Below are 21,266 nucleotides of genomic sequence, written 5' to 3' on the forward strand. Positions count from 1 at the left end.
GGATTTCACCCATTTCTGTACAATAGGTTTGAACAGCTCAGGAGAGCTAGAAGTGATACTGTTGTGATTTAAGCTCAGGAGGCCCCACAGGCCCCAGGAGCGTGGGAGAGTTTCAGGGGAGGAACCCCAACTGGTCAGACCAGAAGAGCTAGCATCTTGGGAAGGAGTGGGACCCAGGGTGGGGAGTCTGCTCTTGCTCAGGCCTGCCTGGATTTGGGCTGCTGACCTGAGCCTGGCCCCAGGCCCAGGGAGCAGAAGTTTGTTTGTGTGCTTGCTTGGCTAATTTGCGTGTTTACTGACTGATTTGCATGTCACTTATGCATTTGTTTTCTTGCAATCTTTGTATTTTTGCTGTGCGCTGGAGATGATACCCAGAGCCTCCTGCGTGCTAGGCCGGGTTCCAGTGCGGAACCTCTCCACCCCAGCTCCTCACACACTGGTGGGCTGTGGGATTTGCCTCACTTGCCTGGGATCCATAGAGGGGTCCCATGGAGACAAAGGTCACATCAGAACAGTCATGATGCAAGCCTCAAACATGCCTGTGGCCTTGTCTGGCCGGGATGGGTTTCTAGTCCTCTAAAACCAGGAAGGCTCAGAAACAACTCCCCTTGGGACACACTGTCAGAGGTGTCCGGGAAGGGGTGGCCCACCATCACACGCTGGTGTTCCCTACACTTGACTTACAAACACAGATCTAAAACATAATTAAGAACTGAGCCTAGCAGGCTGGAGAAATGGCTCAGAGGTTAAGAGCACTGTCTGCTTTTCCAGAGGACCTGGGTTCAATTCCCACTACCCACATGGCAGCCCACAACTGTAACTCCAGTTCCAGGGCTTCTGACACCCTCACCTGAACACACATGTATGTAAAATAAAAACAAATTTTATAGATGTATAAACTGAGCCTAAGGTAGCCAGACACTCTTCTGAACAGAGACCCATGGGCTACACTGGTCGCAGACTTCCTGAAGCTGACCCCTTCACAAGACTCAGCCTGGGTACCAGTGAGAGTTTCTTCCGAGAGGACACCCTAGAAGACACCCAAAGGATGAAGAGAGACAACAGCCCGAGAGTTCTGATGGTCTTGCTCACAGCATCACTTTCTCACGAACTGATTCACGTGCTCAATGCCCAAGACCTTTACTGCATGCCAAGGGCACAGTAGTGATGAGACACCCTAGGAGACAGCTTTGTTGCCAGGAATGACTTGGGGCAGTCAAGGCCAGGATGGGTGAAACTCGGGGTAGTCAGATTGCAATGGGATGGGCAGGTAGGACTACGTGACTCAGCCAAGGCAACCAGGGAGGGCTTCCTGGAGAAGGGAACCAGTCACAAGGTCCAAGATGTGTGTTAGGAATGGGAAATAGGCTAGGTACCCAAACAAATTGAATAAGCAAAGATCCGGAAGTGACAGGGGCCCTCTTTCCTCTCTGTCTCACTTTTACAAAATGACACTGATGTGGCCTGGTCCTCTGGGGACTGCAAAGGGATTGGCTCAAAAGGAGATGCCTGCGAAAACTGGGGAGCTTCTAGATGGAGCCACTGAACTAAAACTTTACAAAAGGAAGAGGTCAGAGCAGAGAAACCCCGAGGAAAACCCAGGAATGAGGACATTCAGAAGTTCCTATGTTTGAATGCGTGGAGGCAGATAAAACTACAAACTAAAGTCCCAAATCCCCATGACTGCCCACCTCTTCTCCCTGATCTTAAGGGTTGAAAATCTCCATTGGTAGATAAACCCTTTTGCTCAGGGGTCCTGTCTAGGGGCAGAGGGGCCCCAAAACTACTGCGCTGGAATCCACACCAGCAATCCTGTTTTTCCACCACGTTTAATTCGGTATCAGAGGAGCACCAATAAATAGTTCCTTCCGCCCCTGTAATCTTCCTCCTGCCCCAAGCAGGGCCTCCAGGGCCTGGCGATGCCACCGCTGGAAGCCACCTGCAGCCTAGATCTCCGCGACTCAGGCCAGCTGAGTTGGGACGGCTGCAAACTTCCCAGGACAATTCCAAAGGGGCGGGGCCAAAAGCTTCCTGAAGTGGGCGGGCCCAGGAGGCCGGAACGTGCGCGTAGGGGCGGGGCTCGCCAGGACGTCCTTTCTCAGAGGGCGGGGCCGCTCAAGGGGCGTGGTTTTCGTCCGCAGCTGTGACAATGACATCCATCCAAATTCGCATGGCTTCCGGGCTGGGGGCCACCATATAGAAAAGGCGTTCGTAAGTCTTGACGCAGAAGGTCAGGCGGGGACTGGGGCTCTGAAATATGCAAGGAGAGAGGGTGATTAGATCAATTTCCACAACTGTCTTCCTAAATGGGGTCTAGAATGCCTGCCCTCACCTTTTTTTGAGACAAGATTTCACTGACTGGCCCAGAACTCTTCCAGTCTGGCCTCGAACTCAGCTATCTGCCTGTCTCTGTCTCCTCAAAGCTGGGATTAATGGTGTGTGTGTGCCACGATGCCTGACGTTTTTCATTTTGTTTTCATTTTACCCTGCCCCTTTCTTTGAAAGTGGGTTTGACTTCCTATCTCAGGGTAGCCTCAAACTTGCAAACCTCCTGAGGGCCAAGATTATACCACACCCAGCTGGAGCCCATTTACTGAGCACCAAATGGGCAGTTCTTTAGTAAACCCCTTACTTATGTCCATTATGATTTTAACCCCAAGGGAAGGGGTTGAAATGTGCCCATTTTTGAACTAGAAAACTAAGACTTGAGATTTAAAAAAGAAGAAGAAAGGAAGGAAGGAAAAAGAAAATCAACTGGGATTCCAATTTAGCCTTTAAAAGCCCATAGTTGGGAGGCTGCAGATCAGCAACTCCAGTTGAGATCCGCAGTTGAGAGCACTGGCTGCTCTTGCAGAGGACTCAGGTTTGATTCCCAGCACCCACATGGTGCTCACAGTCATCTATAACGCCAGTCCCAGAGGATCCGATGACCTCCTCTGGCCTCTATGGGAATGTCCATAAATATATCCAGGCAAAACACTCATACACATAAAATAAAATAAATCTATGATATATTTTAAAACAGACAGCTGGGTGATGGTGGTGCAAGCCTTTAATCCCAGCACTCGGGAGCCAGAAGCAGGTGTGAGTTCAAGGCCAACCTGGTCTACAGAGTAAATTCCAGGACAGCCAGAGCTACGTAGAGAAAACCTGTCTCGAAAAAACAAACACAAACAAACAAAAATGGTTGACTTCTTTCCAAACAGGATTCTAAGCAGAGTTCCAGCTGCCAACATTTCATTTTCTGACCTTGTATTTTATCTTCCTTATAACCCAGATCTCCAACTTGAGATTCTCCTGCCTCCACTTCCTGTGTGCTAGAATTACATACATGTGCTAAACCAGAATCTGATCAATCTCTCCCTCCCTCTCTCTCTTTCTCAATTTCTCTCTCTCCTCAGGGTCTCTGTAGCCCTGGCTAGTGGCCTGGAACTCACTATAAATTCCAGAGATCCACCTGCCTCTTTTGTCTTCCTGGTGCTGGGATTATAGCTGTGTACCAACCACCATGCCCAGTATACATGATGCTAGAACTCACACTCAGCACTCTATGAACGTTAGACAAGCGTTGGGGCTGGAACTCAGTGCTCTGTGCACACCAGGCAAGCACTGGGGCTGGAACTCAGTACTCCGTGCACACCAGGCAAGTGTTGGGGCTGGAACTCGGGGCTCCGTGCACGCTAGGCAAGCGCTCTACCATCTGAGCCTAAGAGCAGCCCCAGGCTCAGAACGGTTTTTTACTCTCCGATTCTTGCAGTGAATACAGCAAGAATGGCTTTCCCCAGGGTGACCTGGGGGTCTCGGCAGGAAAGCAGTGTGGCAATGAGCGGAATGTCACCTTGAAGGCACAACGTAAGTGGTCATAATAGACTTCTTCGATGGCCTGGAAGTAGATGACACCTTTGAGCTTGGTCTCCTCCTTGTCTGGTGGGAAGAGAGGGAAACAGACCTAGTTAGAGACGTGTGTGTGTGTGTGTGTGTGTGTGTGTGTGTGTGTGTGTGTGTACTGGTGTCATTGGGCCCTAGCCCTGAGACTAGGTAAAGGACATTATAGCAGTGTGACAATCCCAAAGCTGGAGGGAGGTGAATGTCTATGCTAGACAGAAGAGAGGTTTGGCGACTACATGAGCCTGGACAAGGGTCCAGAACCGAAGTCCTGGGTCCCTGAGAAGAGAAGGCCTGCAAGGAAAGTTGAGCTCCAGGGCTCCTGGTTCTGGGGTCTGGCTATTCCAGCAGGAGGGGCACTGTCAGCCCGGGCCTGGTCTCCCTGGTGTCTTAGGAAAACTGGATCTGGAGCCAGAGCTGAACTAAAGTTATCTGTGTTATTGAGTAGAAACAGGGGGCGTCAGGAGTTCTGGTGGCTTGGGGAGGAAGCAGTTAGGACAGAGTGGTTTTAGCCTAAACTCCAGAGTGTATGGAAGGGGCTGGGAGCCTAACCCCTGGGTCCTTGTGCAGCTGGGAAGTGGGAAGTGGGGACCTGGACTGTACAACCCTGGGCTTGAAACTGTCTGGCCTCCCAGCTTACCGGCATAGTAAGCCAGCCTGCGAGCCTGCCGGTCAAAGCAGAACCAGCGTTTCCTCCAGGTTTTGATGCGGCCACCCATCTTCACCAGCGGCCCGCGACAGCAGCCCCCAGACACCCGCAAGTGGGGACAGCTTTCTGGGTTGTGGCCCCAGCGTTCCAGGTGCTGTGGGAGGTCCAGGACCCGGGGACCAGGAGGGCGTGGTGGGGGTGGGGGCGGGGGCGGGGCCTGTAGAGCACAGAGAAGGGGTTGTTGACCAGGAGCTAGGAGCAGAAGAGAAACTGTAGCCTATAGGTTGAGAGAGCCAACCCTTCACAGGGACACTAACATGGACCATAGTGACTCACGTGTGAGGCTGAGGCAGAAGGATTGCCATGAGTTCGAAGGCTATAGATGCCAATAAAAGAGGAAGTGTGTGTGTGTGTGTGTGTGTGTGTGTGTGTGTGTGTGTGTGTATACACACGCGCGCTCACGCATGCACATGGCTGGTCTATCATTCTAGCACTAGGGAAGTGGAGGCAAAAGGATCAGAAGTTCAAGGTTATCCTTGGCTCCATAGTAAGTTCAAAGCCAGCCAGGGCTACAGAGAGCATCTCAAAAAGCCAAATTAAAAAAAAAAACAAAGAAAAAGAATTTGCACTCCGTAGAAAAGTAGAGGCAGGCTGTCCACCTCATCCTCCTAAGTGAGTCACCTTCATAGATTGTCTGCCAGAGAGCCACAGTCCCTGAACTGAATAACGTAAGGTACCTCAGCATTCTAGAGCTGGTTCCAGCCCAGCCCTTGACAATCAAATCTCAGACATGCTTGTCTGTGCACACAAGCATGGTGGGGACACACATAAGGGAACAACACACTCAACAGAGGCTGTTTAATAAATGATGTTACTGGTGCTGCATTTTTAATGCTGACAGGTTTGTGCAGAACAACCCAGAAGGTTTCATTGTCCTTGCTGCTCCCTGGCTCTTCTGAGTCTGAGGAATGGGGCAAAGGGGTCTCTTGTAGCCCACGCTAGCCTTGAAATCACTCTGTAGGAGGACGATCTTCAATCAATTTCTGATCTTTCTGCCTCCACCTCCCAAGCGCTGGGATGACAGGCATGAGCCACCATGACTGGTTTCTATTCTATGGTGCTGGGGATGAACCCAGGCCTTAGCGCAGTGCCAGACAAACAGCCTACCAGCTCCCAGCTCTGTCTATACTGGAAATTTTGAATGGAGTTTTCCAACTGCCATGCACGTTTATTCTCTGTGTATAGTAACTGCTGAGATAGCTACTGGCATATGGGAAGGAAGAAAACAGGAGAAAGTACCCGGGGCACAGCTCAGGGTACAACTTGTAACTATCACACGCAAGACCCCAAAACAAGAAACACACACAAGACAAGAACAAGGGGATGAGGAGATGGCTCAGCTGATAAAGGTGCTTGCCACCAACCCTGATGGTGTGAGTTCGATCCCTGGGACCCACGTGGTAGAAGTTGAGAAGGGACTCCCCAAAGCCTACTGTGGTACATGCTTGCCTATATAAGTACACACAACTTAAATAATAAACAATAAAAAAAAAACAAGAACAAAGAAATGGAGTAAGTTACCCAGGGAAAGACTATGGGTGCTGATATGTGAAACAGGAATAGTCTGGGACCTTTGGACTTTTCTTCATGGGTCAAGCAGGACCCTTTGTTGTTGTGTCGAAGGCAGGAAACGAAACAGTGAGGTGCAATAAAAGGTAAGAACCAAGAGGAGAACGAGACCAGAGAGAACACAAGAGACTGACCATGATGGCAGGAACTGAAGGGCCTGTGGAACCTTCTGGGCTTCTTTTCATGTCTTCCTGTGAATTCATGAGGGAGAACCAATGAGGATCCCAACCCATAAGACAGAGAGAAATGTCTGAGGGAGGAGGGCTGGGCCTGGGCTCCTGTGTCTCAGGGAGGAGGCTGGGCCTGGGCTTTTGTGTCTCAGGGAGGAGGACTGGGCCTGGGCTATTGCGTCTCAGGAAGGAGGGCTGGGGTCTAGACCCCTGGATCTGAGGGAGGAGAGGTCTGGATTCCTGGGTCTGAGGGAGGAGGCTGGGTCTGGACTCTTGTGTCTGAGGAAGAAGGGCTGGGTCTGGACCCCTAGGTCTGATGGAGGAGGGCTGGGTCTGGACTCCCTCAGGCAAAGGAGATGGCTGGGGTCAGATCCCCCATCTAAGGAGCAGGCCCGCAGTCTCACCCTGGCCTTGAGCAGCCGTTCCCTCTCTGCCACAGCCTTCTGCAGGAGCCGCTCCATGTGGGCGATGTCTGGGTGAAGTGCCGAGTGTCTAGGCAGACAAAGCAGTGATTGGGAGGTTACCTCAGCTGGCCTCCTCCTCTTCCCTTTTCTCCTCTCCCCCCCACACCTTACCTATTCCCAGGGCCACAGTTGAGCAGCTGATAAAGAGGGTGTCTCCCAGGAGTCCCCACTGCTTGCGCAAGAGCCGAGGCCTCCAAGGGTCCTGAAGAAGAGGGCACAGGAGGAGGAGGACAGATGTTTCCTCCCTCCCTGCATCTCTCTAATTCTCCAGCCAACACCCAGGCTGTTTTTCCATCTGCTGTTGCAGGATGGGGGGTAGGGGGTAGGGGCAGGAGGGAAACAGAAATAGTCCTCACCTGTACAATGGAGGGACAAAGGTCGGGGGGATCCCCTCTGGCTGGCCCTGTCTCCCCTCCTCCGGGGCAGGCTTCCTGTCCTCTGGAGACCAATAGACCCCTGAAAACACATAAAAGTTGTAAGTGTTTGAAGGCCCAAAGGTGCTTAGGATAATGGCTTTGCTGACGGCTGTGCTCCCTGAGCAGAGAGCGGATGGAAAAGGCTCTAAGCTTATCAGTAAATTAACCCATTAGTGGATTTCTGATTTGATGTCATCCCCGTGGAGGCCGTGTGCACACTGGGAACGTGGCTCAGAAAGGGCTTGTCACATATGCATGAGGACCAGACATCCATCCACGTGGGAAGTCAAGCACGGCCTGTCCAGAGCCATGACTCAAGCACTGGCCGTCAGACCTAACTGAGTTCAGGCCCCGTGCAGCGGAGGAATTGGTGATTCCCACCCCTCCAATAAATAAACAAATGTGAAGAAAAGGAAAAAGGCAGGTGTAGTGGCAATACCAAGTTCTGGGGAGGCAGAAACTGGGGGATCCCTGGGTACTGCTGGCCTAGCCTGATCTGTAAGCCTCAGAACCCAGTGAGAGATGCTGCGTCAAGAAACAAGATGGGAGGTTAAAGAAAAGGTCAGAGCACTTACTGTTCATGCAAACAACCTATTTGATTCCCAGCATCCACATCTGGCAGCTCAAATTACCTGTAACTCCAACTTCAGGGGATCAAGCACCCTCTTCTGGCCTCCGCGAGTACTGCACTCATGTGCACATAACCACCCACACACAGATACATACACACACCTTTTAATAAATATTTTTAAAGAGGCAGGGGCACTGCAGTGACAGATCAATGACTAACAATACATGCTGTTCTTCCAGAGGCATGGAACTCTCTGTGTAGAGCAGGCTGGACTCAAACTCACAGAGATCCACCTGTTTCTGCCTCTGGAGTGCTGGGACTAAAGGTAAAACCCACTGCATCTGGCTAAAAATAAATCTTTAAAATAAAACAAGGAGGACAGCTCCTTAGGAACAACAGCGGAAACTAACCTCTGGCCATCTGCATGTGTATTCTCACACACAGAAACATGCACACTCACATCACGAGATGGGTCTCTCTGAGAAGTAGGTTTCTTGGGGTACCCCCTGAAAGGGTTTATCTTATCTCCCACCCACTCTTTTGTTTTGTTTCTTCTTCTTTCAAGACAGGGTTTCTCTGTGTAGCCTTGGCGGTCCTGGAACTCACTCTGTAGACCAGGCTGACCTTGAACTCAGAGATCCCTCTGCCTCTTCCTCCTGAGTGCTGGGATTAAAGACTGTCCCCATTCACTTTTGTGCTCTCTGCTTCCTGGCTGATGTGAGGTGAGCACCCCCACACATACACACCCTCCCTCCTACCATGATGCTCTGCTTCAGCTCACTTCAGGCTCAGCATCCAGGGAGCCAAGTGACTCAGGACCGAATCTACGAACAATGTGAGCTAAAAGCTGTCTTACTCATTTAGTACTGCCACAGAGATGCAAAGTCACGGCCCAGACACACATCCTCAGGAAAAGCTGTGCCATCTCTGGCTCCACGAGAAATCAAGAGCACTGCCTAGGGAAGTCACCAGTTAACTGTCCCAAATCAAACATCACAGAAAGCCGAGGTCCCAACTTAACCCCCAGTACTAGAAAGAAAAAAGACTTTTCAAAGGACTGGGGATGTTGCACAGTAGGTAGAGTGCTAACCTCACAAAGCCCTGGGTTCGATCCCCAGCACCACATATAACTGAACATGGTGGCACAAGTCCCTAATCCCAGCACTCCTGGAGTGAAGCAAGAGGATCAGAAGTTCAGGATCACCCTTGGCTATGCAGTGAGTTTGAGGCCAGTCTGATCTACAAAGAGACAGCCAGGGCTATTACACTGAGAAACCCTACCTAGAAAAAATAAATTAAAAAAAATACATACACACACACACACACACGGAAACTGAGGAGAAGTACTGGGCCAGGAGGGGTACAGAGAGACAACCTCATCAAAGTAAACTGTTAATCACTTTTAAATTTCTTTCTTGGGTTTCAGGCTCTCCTCTTGTATAGGAGAAGTGGATGTTACGCAAAATAACAACAACAACAATAAATATCCTGTGATCAAGTTTCCCCATCCTCCCATCCCTAGGCAGAGAGGACCAATGGAGTTCCCTCCCTCGCCAGTGAACACACAGAGACAGCAGCACCTGCAGGGAGCTGTGGACGGAGAAGAGGCAGGAAGAGGTGGAAGCGGAGGCGGCAGCATGCGCAGTGGGGTCCTGCAGAACCAGCAGCTGACGGTCTGTCTTCTGTGTGAACAGCAGCTGGAAAGGGAGGAGGGAGTGGTTACAAAAAGACAGGGTGTGTGCGTGTGCGTGTGTGTGTGTGTGTGTGTGTGTGTGTGTGTGTGCTCGAGCGCGTACATATGTGCGTGCTGGAGAAAACACCTCAGCAGTTAAGAGCACTAACTGAAGCCAGCCAGGTGGCACACACCTTTAATCCCAGCACTGGGGAGGCAGAGGTAGGCAGATATCTGTGCGTTCGAAGCCAGCCTGGTCTACAAGAGCTAGTTCCAGGACAGCTAGGGCTGTCCCACAAAGACACCCTACTTCATAAAAAAACAAAAAGCACTTAGGTTCAATTTCCAGCATCCACGTGGCAGTTCACAACTGTCTGTGACTCCAGGGCCTGGGGATCCAGTGACCTCTCCGAGCACTGGGCATGCACATGGTGTACAGATACATATGCAGGAAACACACACATAAGACATAGGGATCCAGGAAGTACTCCCAGTTCACAGATGATCTGGCCCCAGGCTGCCAGCACCAGTCCATTTCTCAAGCAAGAGGGCCAGAAGACAGTCTTCACTAACAGTCTCCCAGCAAGAGCCTGGGCTACAAGCATGGAGTGCCAGTTCTTTGAAGGTAAAGGCTGGCCCTGGACCCTGGGTCTGAGGGGGGAGGGCTGGTCCTGGACCCTGGGTCTTAGGTGGGGAGGGCTGGGCCTGGACCCCTGGGTCTGAGGGAGGAGGCTAGGCCTGGACCTTGGGTCTGAGGGAGGAGGGGCCAGAAGCTCACAGTCCTGGTTCCTGTGGGTATGAGGTTGGGACCCAAGTTCCCAGGTCTAAAGGAGGAGGACCAGCAGGTACAGAAATCCCTTACCTTGGTGAGCGCTTTATCCGGCTCAGAGAAGTCCCCACTACATGTTCCCTGAAGACAATTGAGCTCAAACAGCCGGTTCCGTTCCTAGGAGAGGCCATCACAGGTCATCACGGTATCTCACCTCACAACACAAGCCACCCCCATATATCTTCTGTGTGGGGAACTACTGGGAACTGGGACATGCAGGAAGGTGAGGGGGTGGAACAGGTCTCTGGGGAAACTCACCTGTGTGAGGGCCTGAACAGCCTCCTCCTTCTTCCTGCTCAGCCCCCAGCTCTCAGCTGTCATTTGCTCCCCCAGCGACTTGAGCTGTTCCTCCAAGACCTGGATACGACGCTGCAGGGGACCCCCATTCTGGTCACTCAAGTGGCTGCCTGGGTTGGGTTCCCAGGCCACCCTCCCACAGTGCCCGGCTTTTACCACACCCCCTCATATACCTCAGGAACTGGGGAGAGAGACGGGACATTAAGTCCCTTGGACCCTCTTTCTTTTTTGGAAGTGAAGACCCAGAAGACACCTGGGGTTGGTGGTGTGGAATGATCCACAGGCAGACGCCAAAGGAGACACAGAAATGCATGGAGAATGGAGAGAAGGGCTCAGAGGTTGAGAGTATAGACTGCTCTTGAAGAGGACCTGAGTTCAAGTCCCAGCACCCACAGCAGGTGGCTGCAACTGCCTCTAACTCCAGTTCCAAGTGATCTGACAGTTTTTCCTGGCCTCCATAGACTCCTGCAGACCCTTGAACACAGATTCACACACACACACACACACACACACACACACACACACACAGAGAGAGAGAGAGAGAGAGCGAGTTAAAATAAATCTTAAAGAACAGGAGAGGGACTGGAGAAACGGCTCAGCAGTTAAAAGCACTGACTGTTCTTCCAGAGGTCCTGAGTTCAATTCCCAGCAACCACATGGTGGCTCACTACCATCTATTATGAGATTTGGTGCCCTCTTCTGGCATGTAGGTACACATGCAGGCAGAACACTGTACATAAATAAATAAGTAAATAAGTAAATAAATAAATAAATAAATACAGGAAAAAAGAAGCCATGCCATAGTTATAACACCCAAGAGCGCTGGGCCCTGGTGGCACATGCCTTTAATCCTAGCACCCAGGAGACAATGGCAGGTGAATCTCAGTGAGTTTGAGGCCAGCCTGGTCTACAAAGTGAGTTCCAGGACAGTCAAGGCTACACAGAGAAACCCTATCTCAAAAAACCATTAAAAAAAAAATCCAAGAGCCTGAGGCAGGAGAACTGCCTCAAATATGAGGTCAGCATGGACTATGTAGTGAGACCCTATCTCCAAAACAAACAAACCAGAGGGACAGGGGTGTGGCTCAGCTGGCAGAGAGCTTGCCTGGTTGGCTTGAAGTCTTGGGTCCCACCCTAGGCACTGCATAAGCTGGGTGTGGTGGCTCACACCTTCAGGCCCAAGACTCAGGAGGTAGATGCAGGAGGATTGCAAGTGTATGTCATCCTTGGCTACCTAGCTGGTGCCAGGCAGCCGGGGACACATGCAGACAGAAGCAAAGGGAAGGAAAAGAGAGAAAGAAGACAACAGTCTTCCGGAAGGACTGTGGGACAGAGACTCCGGCAAGAACTTTTTACTTTTTATGAATGGGTGGGAAGCTGAGCTGTGTAGTCAAACTTGCCCCACTTCTCCACAGGACAAGGCCAAACTTTAAACATAAAGCTGCCAAATGAATGAGTGGCAGGGGCCAGCAAATAAAATACATAACAATAAATAATAAGAAATAAAGCAACAGCTCAAATGTGGCTCAGAAGATAAAGGTACTTGCTGCCAAGCCTCATGACCTGAGTTATATCCCAGGGGGCCGACTTCTGTGAGTATGGTGAAATACTTGCTCTAACACGAATGAATGAATGAATTTAAAAGTGATAACAAATTTTAGTTCTTTCCTTTATGAATGAAGAGGGAAAGATAATGTGAGCACCTTGGCTTTCACTGTCTTCAGTTACAGTATGAGAAAAAGGTCCAGGACGTGCCTTAGAGTCTGCTGTAAGGAGCTGGTGGCTCATGCATGGTTACCACCGGGTCTGAAACACAGTGAATGTTCCAGCAGAACTGTCATGGAAATGGGATGGGAAGGATGGAGGAGGCAGGGCTGCTCCAGGGAACTCACCTTGTGCTGGGCCACGCTGGCCTGAAGTGCCCGGACCTTGGTGTCTGGAGCTCGCACCTCAGGGCTGTCCCGCTCCTCATCCACGCGGCTCTCACGCTCCAGCTGCTGGAACTCCAGGTCCTCGTACGAGCGTTGGGCAGCATCTAGCTGCTCTCTGATCTGAGGGTGGGACACAAGGGCCTGGAGGCAGGAATTCTAGACCTGAGGAAGAACGAGCTGGTGGACTTGACCCACGTCCCTAGCTTTGAGGGAGAAGATTGGGGTCAGGACCTCTGGGTCAGAGGGTGGAGGGGTGGGGCCTAGAACCCCACATCTGAGGGAGGAGGGCTGAAGCCTGGACTCCTGGGCCTGAGGGAAGAGGCAGAGCCAGGACTCGTGGGTCCTAATGGAAGACAGACATGGAATCTGGTTTCTAAGAAGGTCCAAGGAGCCCTCACCTCCTGCACCCCCTGCAAGAACCGCTCTCTCTGGTCCTCCGGCTGCAAATCAAGCTGTCCTTGGGCCTCCCTAAGCCTCTGGCGAAGACTCTCCACATGATCACGCTCCTGGCTCAGCTGCCTCTGCTCCTGAAGGAACAAGCAAGCTATGGGCCTGGACTCAAACAAGGAAGTCCACAACCAGGACCCAGGCCCTGCTGGGGTGTCTGCTACTCATTCCAGGACTCCCATGTCTGCTTTATGGCCCTGCTCCATGGAAACGGTACAAGATAACAGGTGACAGCCAGGCGTGGTGGCAGACGCCTGTGTTCCTAGCACTCAGTAGGTGGAGGCAGGAGAATGACAAGTTCAAGGCTTGCCTGGGGCATAAAGACAGATGCTAGAAAGGGAGGAAGGGAGGGAGAATGATTGAGTCTTATGTATGAAACACCTGTGCTGCACTGAGCCACACCCCAGCCCCTCGCTGGGGGATTCTAGGCAGGGGCTCTACCAGTGACCTACATCCCTAGTCCAGGAGTTACGTCTGATGCAACAATCACTCTACAGTGAGCAGAAATCAAGCACTATTTAAGGTTAATGAGATATAAGGAACTGTAAGACAGTTTTTGGCACAGCTTTCATGGAAAGGTTCAAAAGTTTTGGAGGCAAATCCTGTGTGGGGGAGGATGTGGTTGTGGGAAGAGAAGGGCTGAGCAGGGCGGGGGGGGGGGGGTTCATGGAGAATGTTATATGTACAACTCATGTTTGATTCCGTCTGCCTTCATCATTGGGGTTCACATGGCACCATGAAAAGACTGGAGCAGACATCTGTGTTCAGAAGGACTTCCGGCAGTGAAGGTACGACAGTGAGCCAAGCCTGGGGAGTGTGGATGGAGAGAAATAGAGAGGAGATAGGAAGGAGGGAGCATGGTGCCTATGTGCTCCAGGGGTGAGGAGCAGGGGCATTCAGTGCAGGGTTCATGGTCTGGTGATAGAAGATCACAATGTGGAGAGGATAGTTTCTCAGGATGGCTCTGGATATGGCCGGTAAGAGACATAGACTGAAGGAGGAGGCTGGGCCTGGAGTCCTGGGTCTGAGGGAGGAGGGATGAGCCTGGACCCTGGGTCTGAGGGAAGAGGGATGGACCTGGACCCTGGGTCTGAGGGAAGAGGGATAGGCCTGGATCCCTGAGTCTGAGGGAGGAGGGATGGGCCTGGATCCCTGAGTCTGAGGGAAGAAGGATTGGCCTGGACCCTGAATCTGAGGGAGGAGGCTGGGCCTGAACCCCTAGGTCTGGGGTAGGAAAGGCTCAGAGCTCAGATATCTGCATCTGAGAAAAGAAATGCCTAGAGCCCAGAATCCTAGACTCAGACCCAGACCCAGATCCCAGGAGAGAAATCAGGGCGCAGGGTGACAGGGCTCTTGGACTGTAAGGCCAGGATGCAGCTCCTGAACACACAGACAGAGTCATAGCTCACAATGTCAACAAGGCTGCAGTGCTGACTTTTTCAGGCTGGAGAGCATTGGCCTGGAGAGATGTCAGCATCTCTAGATAAGGGAGTCTTAAGACAAGGGTGACTCACTGAGGTCCACACACCCAGAGCTGACATTTCTCAGACTCAGTGGGAAGTCATAAAGCAGGCCCAAATCTCACCACACCTCTACAACCAAGTGACCATGTATTCACAGAGAACAGAGGGGCACCGACTGTCCCCACAGGTACATGTTAAGTCACATCCTGGCTTCTGACAGAAGACTCAAATTTTTGTTTGGAATCATAGTGCAGGCCTGTAATCCCAGGCCTCGCATCCTCAACTACAGAAGGAGTTCAGTGCCAGACTGGGCTATAGACCCTGGGTGGGGTGGAGATAGAGGTGGAGAAGGAGGAGACAAAACCAGCTGTTCTTGTTATAAGGACAACACATGATTCCACTGTGTACCCGAAATCCCAGGACTTGGGAAATGGAAGCAGAAAAATCTGGGGTTCAAGGTCATTCTCAGAAACACAGTGGGTTCAAGGCCAGCCTAGGCTATCTGAGACATTGCCTCAGATACTGTCTTAACAAAACAGCGGTTGCAAAGGACCTGAGCTTGTTTCTAGCACCTGTATTACAGATACTGACAGCCTGTAACTCCAGTTTCAGCAGATCCAACATCCTCTTCTGGCTTCTGAGATCATCTGCATGCATCTCTCTCTCTCTCTCTCTCTCTCTCTCTCTCTCACACACACACACACACACACACACACACACACACATACACACACACACACTAAATCTAAAAACGAAAGGAAAAAAAAAGGATCTTGAGAGGCAGAAGCAGGTGGATCTCTGTGAGTTTGGGGCAAAACTGTTCTACATAACAAGATTCAGGCAGGCCAGGGTTACATAGTAAGACACCAGCTCAAAAACACAGAACTAAACAAAACACCATAAAAAATCACCCAGAAATTCTAACCATAGTTAAAGGTCTTTGAGCCTATTATTCGTGATCCTAGAGAAGCTAAATAAGAAGACGAACCTGATGAAGATTTTTTAGCTATCCACCAGGAGGTAGGAAATAGTCAAGAGTCCCAGGTAACCTTGGGTGCATGGGGGGGGGGGGTGGGAGGGTTGTTGGAAGGGGAGAGGGTTAGAGAGAAGGGAGTAGGGGAGGAATGGAGAAAGCTCTGTTGACCGGGATGGGGGAAGGGAGGAAGGATGAATGTGGGATCAGGGAAGAATATATTTCAACTAAGGGAGTCATATTAGAGTTTACAGGAAACTTGATTATATATGGGATCCCAGGTCCAAGGAGAGATCCCCAGATTGTTCTCTGGACAGAGGAGGGGGTGCCTGAACCGGCCTTGGCCCGTGACCATACTGATGAATATTTTGCTTATCACCATAGATCCCTCATCTGGCGTTGGATGACGATACAGATGGAGGCCCGCGTTGGAGCACGGAACTGAGCCCCCCAAGATCCAAATGGAAGGAAGAAAATGACGAAGGACTGCGAGGGATACTATCACCCACTGATACAAGGGGTCGGATCTAATGAGAGTTTACCAAGGCCAGATGGACCGTGACTGAACGAGCATGTGATCCAACCAGATTCTCTGAATGTGGCCGGATTTTCTGAATGTGGCTGGCCTGCAGTCTTACTGAGAAGCCATTGACAATGACACTGGGACTGGTTTCCTCTGCATATACTGGATTTTTGGGATCCAATCTGTTTGGATGTTCACCTTCCTGGACCTGGAGGGAGGGGGGGGAGGAACTTGGACTTCCCACAGGGCAGGAGACCCTGACTGCCCTTGGGGACAAAGAGGGAGGAGAAGAGGGAGGGGGGGAGTGGGAGGGCGTTGGGAGGAGGGGCGTAAATGGAAACTCTTTATAAAAAATAGAAAAAATAAAATAAAAAATAAATAAAAAATAAAAAAAATCACCCAGAAGATTTGGTTTCTTCAACAATCAACAAGCAGGTGGACAAATATGAGAAACTCAGTAGGCCCACTAAACAAAACAAGACACTGGGGGGAGGTGGCGCACACCTTTAATCCCAGCACTCAGGAAGCAGAGGCAGGCGGATCTCTGTGAGTTCCAGGTCAGACTGTCAGGGCTACAAAGAGAAACTCTGTCTCAGAAAATGGAAGGAAGGAAGGGAGAGAGGGAGAGAGGGAGGGAGGGAGGGAAGAAGGAAGGAAAGAAGGAAAGAAGGAAGGAAGGAAGGAAGGAAGGAAGGAAGGAAGGAAGGAAGGAAAAAAACAACAAGATTGCAACCACACCGCCCTGGTACACACCTGTAAGCCCAGCACTCGAGAAACTGAGACAAGAGAATCATGGGTCCAAGGCAAGTCAGGGCTACACAGGGAAGCCAAGTCTCAAATAACAATCACACACACACACATAAAGGAAATTCTCATTTGTCAGTGGCACCTGCTAACTGTATGTACAGGCAATGTGGCTTTTCAATGAGCATTTAAAACTTGGGCCAGTCTGGGAATGTGGCTGATAGATCACTTTGCCTCTGCCTAGAATCCCCCAGTGAGGGACTGGGGTGTGGCTCAGTGGTAGAGCCCCTGCCTAGAATCCTACAGTGAGGGGCTGGGGTGTGGCTCAGTGGTAGAGCCCCTGCCTAGAATCCTCCAGTGAGGGGCTGTGTTGTGCCTCAGCCTAGAATATTTGCACTGGTAAATTCTTAGCATAGATCTAGGGATCCTGGCACAAGGAAGAATTGGAAATGAAAGGATATTAAATGAATCATTGCTGTAGCTGGGGAGCACAAGACACCAGCCCAGCCGAGTATTCAAGTTTCGAGAGTATGAAACGTTTCCTAGTACACTGTGAAATGAAGGGACAGCTGAGAAAGAGACCTCAGTCGTCAGGCATTCAAGTCAGGCCTGGGAAAGAGATGGAAAACAAGGAACGAGAACCCAATTTCTCTGTCTGAAGAACAAGGGTCACCATTAGGCCTGATCACGGGATGGTGGAGACTGGAAGACGGAGCCAGGAAGAAAGGAAAATAATGATGGAAGTCGCTGGTTAAACCAACCTGTTCCCGCAGCTCCTGGCTGCTCTGGTGGGACTCCACCTGCTGGCCCAGCAGCTCCCTCAGCTGCTCTTCCTCCCGCCGAACAGCCACCCGTTCACCGGCCAGTTCACCCCGGAGCAGGGCCACCTCCACTTCCATCTGCAAAGAAAAAAAGCAAGTTTTGGTGCAGGTGCAGCAGCCGGGGCGGAGGACCGGCCTGGGAATGGCCCTCTGGAAGAGGCCCCGAGCCTGGAACACCTGATTATCAGAGATCCGACAGCTTAGGGTGGCCTTGCAGGTTCCCCCACTGGTTCATTTTCCAAGGACTCCCCATCCTCACCTCGATCCTCAGTTCCTTCTTCTGGCGCTGTAACTCCTTCACACGCTGCTCCATCAGAGCCACTCGGGTCAGTGCCTCCAGCTGCTGTCCTCGCAGCCGCCGCGCCGCCCCTCGCATCCCTTCCCCAGGAGGGAGACATGGGGAAGGTGTGGTTGAAATCTGCACGGCAGGCGTAGCCTCGGGCTGAAATTAGAGAGGGTGTGATCGGGAGAAGTCCCCCCCCTCCCTACAGTCACCAAACAGGTCTGGTCCCCACACCAGTTGCGCCTCTGGGGGTCACGAGCTGCCTAATTCAACTGCTTCCATTTCGGTCTGAATGGAAGCGCATACAGGGGGGCGGAGGAGGGGGCTCCAAGTTCAGGACGAGTACAAAGGCTGGCAGCTACTACGCCAAACGGCAAAGCTTGCTCTCTCTCTCTCTCTCTCTCTCTCTCTCTCTCTCTCTCTCTCTCTCTCTCTTTGCACAAGTGCCTGTGGAGTTCAGAGGATCGAACTCAGGTCATCAGTGTTGGCAGCAAGGGCCTTTGTACCCAGTGAACTCACCAGCTCCTGAGTCTCAGCCTCTTGGCATCCCTTTCTCGGAGTCCCTGGATCTCTCTTTCCCCTGTCTCTCTGACTTTGTCTCTTTCTTCCACCTTTTTGTTTCTCTGTTGCTGGATCTGTGTCTTCCCCGCGTCTCTCTTTTGGGTATTTGTCTCACTCCCTCTGTCTCTGTCTTACCAAGTTTCTGTGTTTCTATTTGGGTCTCTCTGGCTCGTCTGACTCTGGGTGTTTCCGCCGGTCTCTGGGTATCTCTCCTTACTCTGGGTCTCTGTCTGGTCTCTTCCCATCTGTCCTTCTGTGTCCGACCCCCTGCTTGGGTGTCTGTCTGTCCGTCCTGGTCCCCGCTGCGACCCCTCACCTCTTCGCGGCAACTCTCGGTGCTGCTACCTTCTCCCACTTCTTCCTCTTCCTCGGCCTGCCGCTCAGTTCCTTGGCAGCTCGGAAACTCTGCTGGGACCTCGGGCTCCTCGTGCTCTTGGGACTCCTCGGGGTGCCCCTGAGGCTGCATGGTCCCTTGAGGCTGGACCTCGGCGGTGCATTCCGGAACCTGAGGCGACGAGGAGCCCTCCTCCGAGGTGCTGGGTGTCCCCATGGCCGCTTCAGATTCCTCTGTGGTGGGCGTGGTCAGGGCTCCGGGGCGTGGTTTTGATACTTTGGGGCGTGGTCTAGAGCTCGGTGAGCGTGCCCAGGGGCGGAACCCAAAGGTTCAGAGACAAACTCTGAACACTCTGAGGGCGTGGCCTGAAGCTTCCTGGGGACCCGCTCGGGACTGGGGCTCGGCAGGAGGGCTTCCAACGGTGACACACACCTGGAGTTGGGAAGAGAATTATTTTGAGTCCGGGATCCCAGTTCGCCCCGTGCTGGCGAGTTGCACACTGTGCATTCCCTTTGCCCCAAGTGTCATCCCTGAACCCTCCCACCAGCCCTCTCCTCAGTTTCCCGGATAGCCTCCAAGAGACCCCAACCCCTCCTCCGCCCAGGACTGGCCAGGCCCTCGTTCCCGAAGTTCAGAAGTCGAGTCCCGATCCCCCTGCAGGATAGCAGCGTCCAAGGCTCCTCACCCCAGGATCCAGAACTCGGGGCTCGTAGTGACTCCCTCTCCGGATGCACCTGGGGCCCCAACGCCTCCGTTCCTCCCCTGGAGGAGATCGCCGGAGGTCGCCAGCCTCCTCGCCGGCTCTGCGCTGGGCACTGCGACTTGTGCCGCGAAACAGGTGGCTGGAAGGAGGGAGGAGAGAGAGGCCGCCCGGTCCCCCTCCCCAGCAGCCCGGAAGTGGAGGGGGGGGGGACAACAGGTCCGACGGCTCACCAGGGAGGAGGGAGCCAGCAGTCTGCCCCGCCCGCAGCCCAGGCACCCAGCCATCCCGGCCCCTCCAGCCCCACCCAGCGAGAGCCCAGCGCCCAGACCTCCCACTCAGCCTCCCGTGCCCCCATTCCTGTGCCCCTGAAGGGCCAGGCGTCTTGGCCACCTGTATATAGCAGCCTCCCTAAGGCCAAGACCCAGGAAATCCTCAAAGGAAGATAGGAATGAAGATGGGGCCCTTCCCTATAATAAGCCCTTTGGAAGGGCCCTGACCGGTTTAGGGAGCCGGACAAGGGGAGGGGGTATCCCGAGCTGAGTCAGCCATCTGCCCAGAGACAGACTGTGCCCCACAAGCACACAGTTTACTATGGGGTGAAGAGCAGAGGTTAAAGGTCACAGCCAGACCCTTTCCTTTCTGGACAGAAACAGGAAAATAACTGGCAAGCAAAACCTAATTGTCAGACGTCAGAGCTGTGCAAAATATTTGACACACCTTAGCGTCCTCTAACAGCCCGTAAAAAAGAGACGGGCTAGTCTCCATTTTACAGCTGTGGGAAACTGAGGCTGCGGGAAACAAGCGCACCCAGAATCGACAACCGTTCTAAATGATTTTTAAATTTTATTTATTATCTTTGTGTAGGCAATAGTACAGACACGCAAATACCACCTCATGTATGTTGGAGGTCATAGGACAACTCTGGGAAGCAGTTTCCTTCCACTATGGGAGCCAAGAGCCTCCACACTCTCAAGCCATCTCGATGGCCCACAGGTCTTACTACTCACTTTGTCTCTCAAAAATATGTATTCATACTATTAGGAAAACTGTCACTCCAAGCCAGGAAGCACCTCAGAGATCATTCCAGATGATAGGGACAACAACAGTGACAGGCGTAGGGAGTTGGTCATGTGGGCAGAGAGCCAGGTGTCACGCGCGTGGATCTATCCGCTCACTGAAACATCCCGTTGTTATTATTTCCATTTTACAGTTCAGGAAGCTGCAGGGTGGAGAGGGCCTTACTTGGGCCTGGGACTCCCAGAGGGAGAGGCTCACACAAAATCATGTGCTGTGATGCAAGGCCATGAGAGTACCTCCTCTACATCAGTGTGTACACCTCTCTCTCTCTCTCTGATCTTCCAGGGCTCCCTAGACTTCCATCCCTGCCCCCATCACCTTGACCGCTGCTGTCTCTTCCTCCTTTCACTTTGTGTATGGCCATTTAGTCTACATGTATGTCTGTGCACCATGTGCACATCCAGGGTCCAGAGAGGCCAGGTCTCCTGGAGCTGGAGTTACATATGGTTGTGAGCTGCTTGCTATGTGGATGCTGGATGGAGCCCAAGTCCTCCGCAAGAGCATCCAGTGCTCTTAACCACTGAGATCTCTCCAGCCCCCTCCTTCTCTCTCTCTCTCTCTCTCTCTCTCTCTCTCTCTCTCTCTCTCAGATCTATTAGATAGGATCTTACATAGCCCAGGCTGGTCTCCAACTCCCTATGCTCACTAGGTGATTGATAACCTTGAACTTCTGACCCTCCTGCCTCAAGCTCCCAAATTCAGGGATTACAGGTCTGCACCACATTGCCTGGATTATGCAATGCTGAGGATGGAACACAGAACTTTGTACATGCTAGGCAAGCGTTCTACCTATGGTGCCACATCCCAGTCTACCACCGGCTTTT

General features: G+C 52.1%; 1 protein-coding gene across 6 annotated transcripts; it reads right to left on the reverse strand.

Annotated features, from left to right (window-relative positions):
• Positions 1 to 1,810: 1,810 nt before the first annotated feature.
• On the reverse strand, positions 1,811 to 19,663 carry Phldb3 (pleckstrin homology like domain family B member 3). 6 transcript variants are annotated; one of them, XM_087907995.1, is made up of 16 exons: positions 19,348 to 19,661; positions 18,645 to 19,094; positions 17,744 to 17,926; positions 17,425 to 17,562; positions 12,912 to 13,037; positions 12,475 to 12,654; positions 10,544 to 10,654; positions 10,319 to 10,402; positions 9,365 to 9,481; positions 7,154 to 7,253; positions 6,909 to 6,999; positions 6,738 to 6,825; positions 6,298 to 6,354; positions 4,526 to 4,751; positions 3,839 to 3,924; positions 1,811 to 2,250 (listed from the first exon to the last, which is right to left on the reverse strand). In XM_087907995.1, exons 2-16 carry the CDS (start codon positions 18,876 to 18,878, stop codon positions 2,116 to 2,118), a joined length of 1,956 nt encoding a protein of 651 aa, XP_087764121.1. In that variant the 5' UTR covers positions 18,879 to 19,094; positions 19,348 to 19,661; the 3' UTR covers positions 1,811 to 2,115. The 6 variants fall into 6 exon arrangements, with proteins under 6 accessions (XP_087764121.1, XP_087764114.1, XP_087764128.1 ...); XM_087907988.1 differs by having other exon boundaries at positions 12,912 to 13,040; positions 19,348 to 19,654; XM_087908002.1 differs by having other exon boundaries at positions 12,475 to 12,633; positions 12,912 to 13,040; positions 19,348 to 19,645.
• Between the last annotated feature and the right edge of the window lie 1,603 nt (positions 19,664 to 21,266).

The sequence above is a fragment of the Myodes glareolus genome, chromosome 1, assembly GCF_982192425.1.
Source record: "Myodes glareolus chromosome 1, mMyoGla1.1, whole genome shotgun sequence".
NCBI lineage: Eukaryota > Metazoa > Chordata > Mammalia > Rodentia > Cricetidae > Myodes > Myodes glareolus.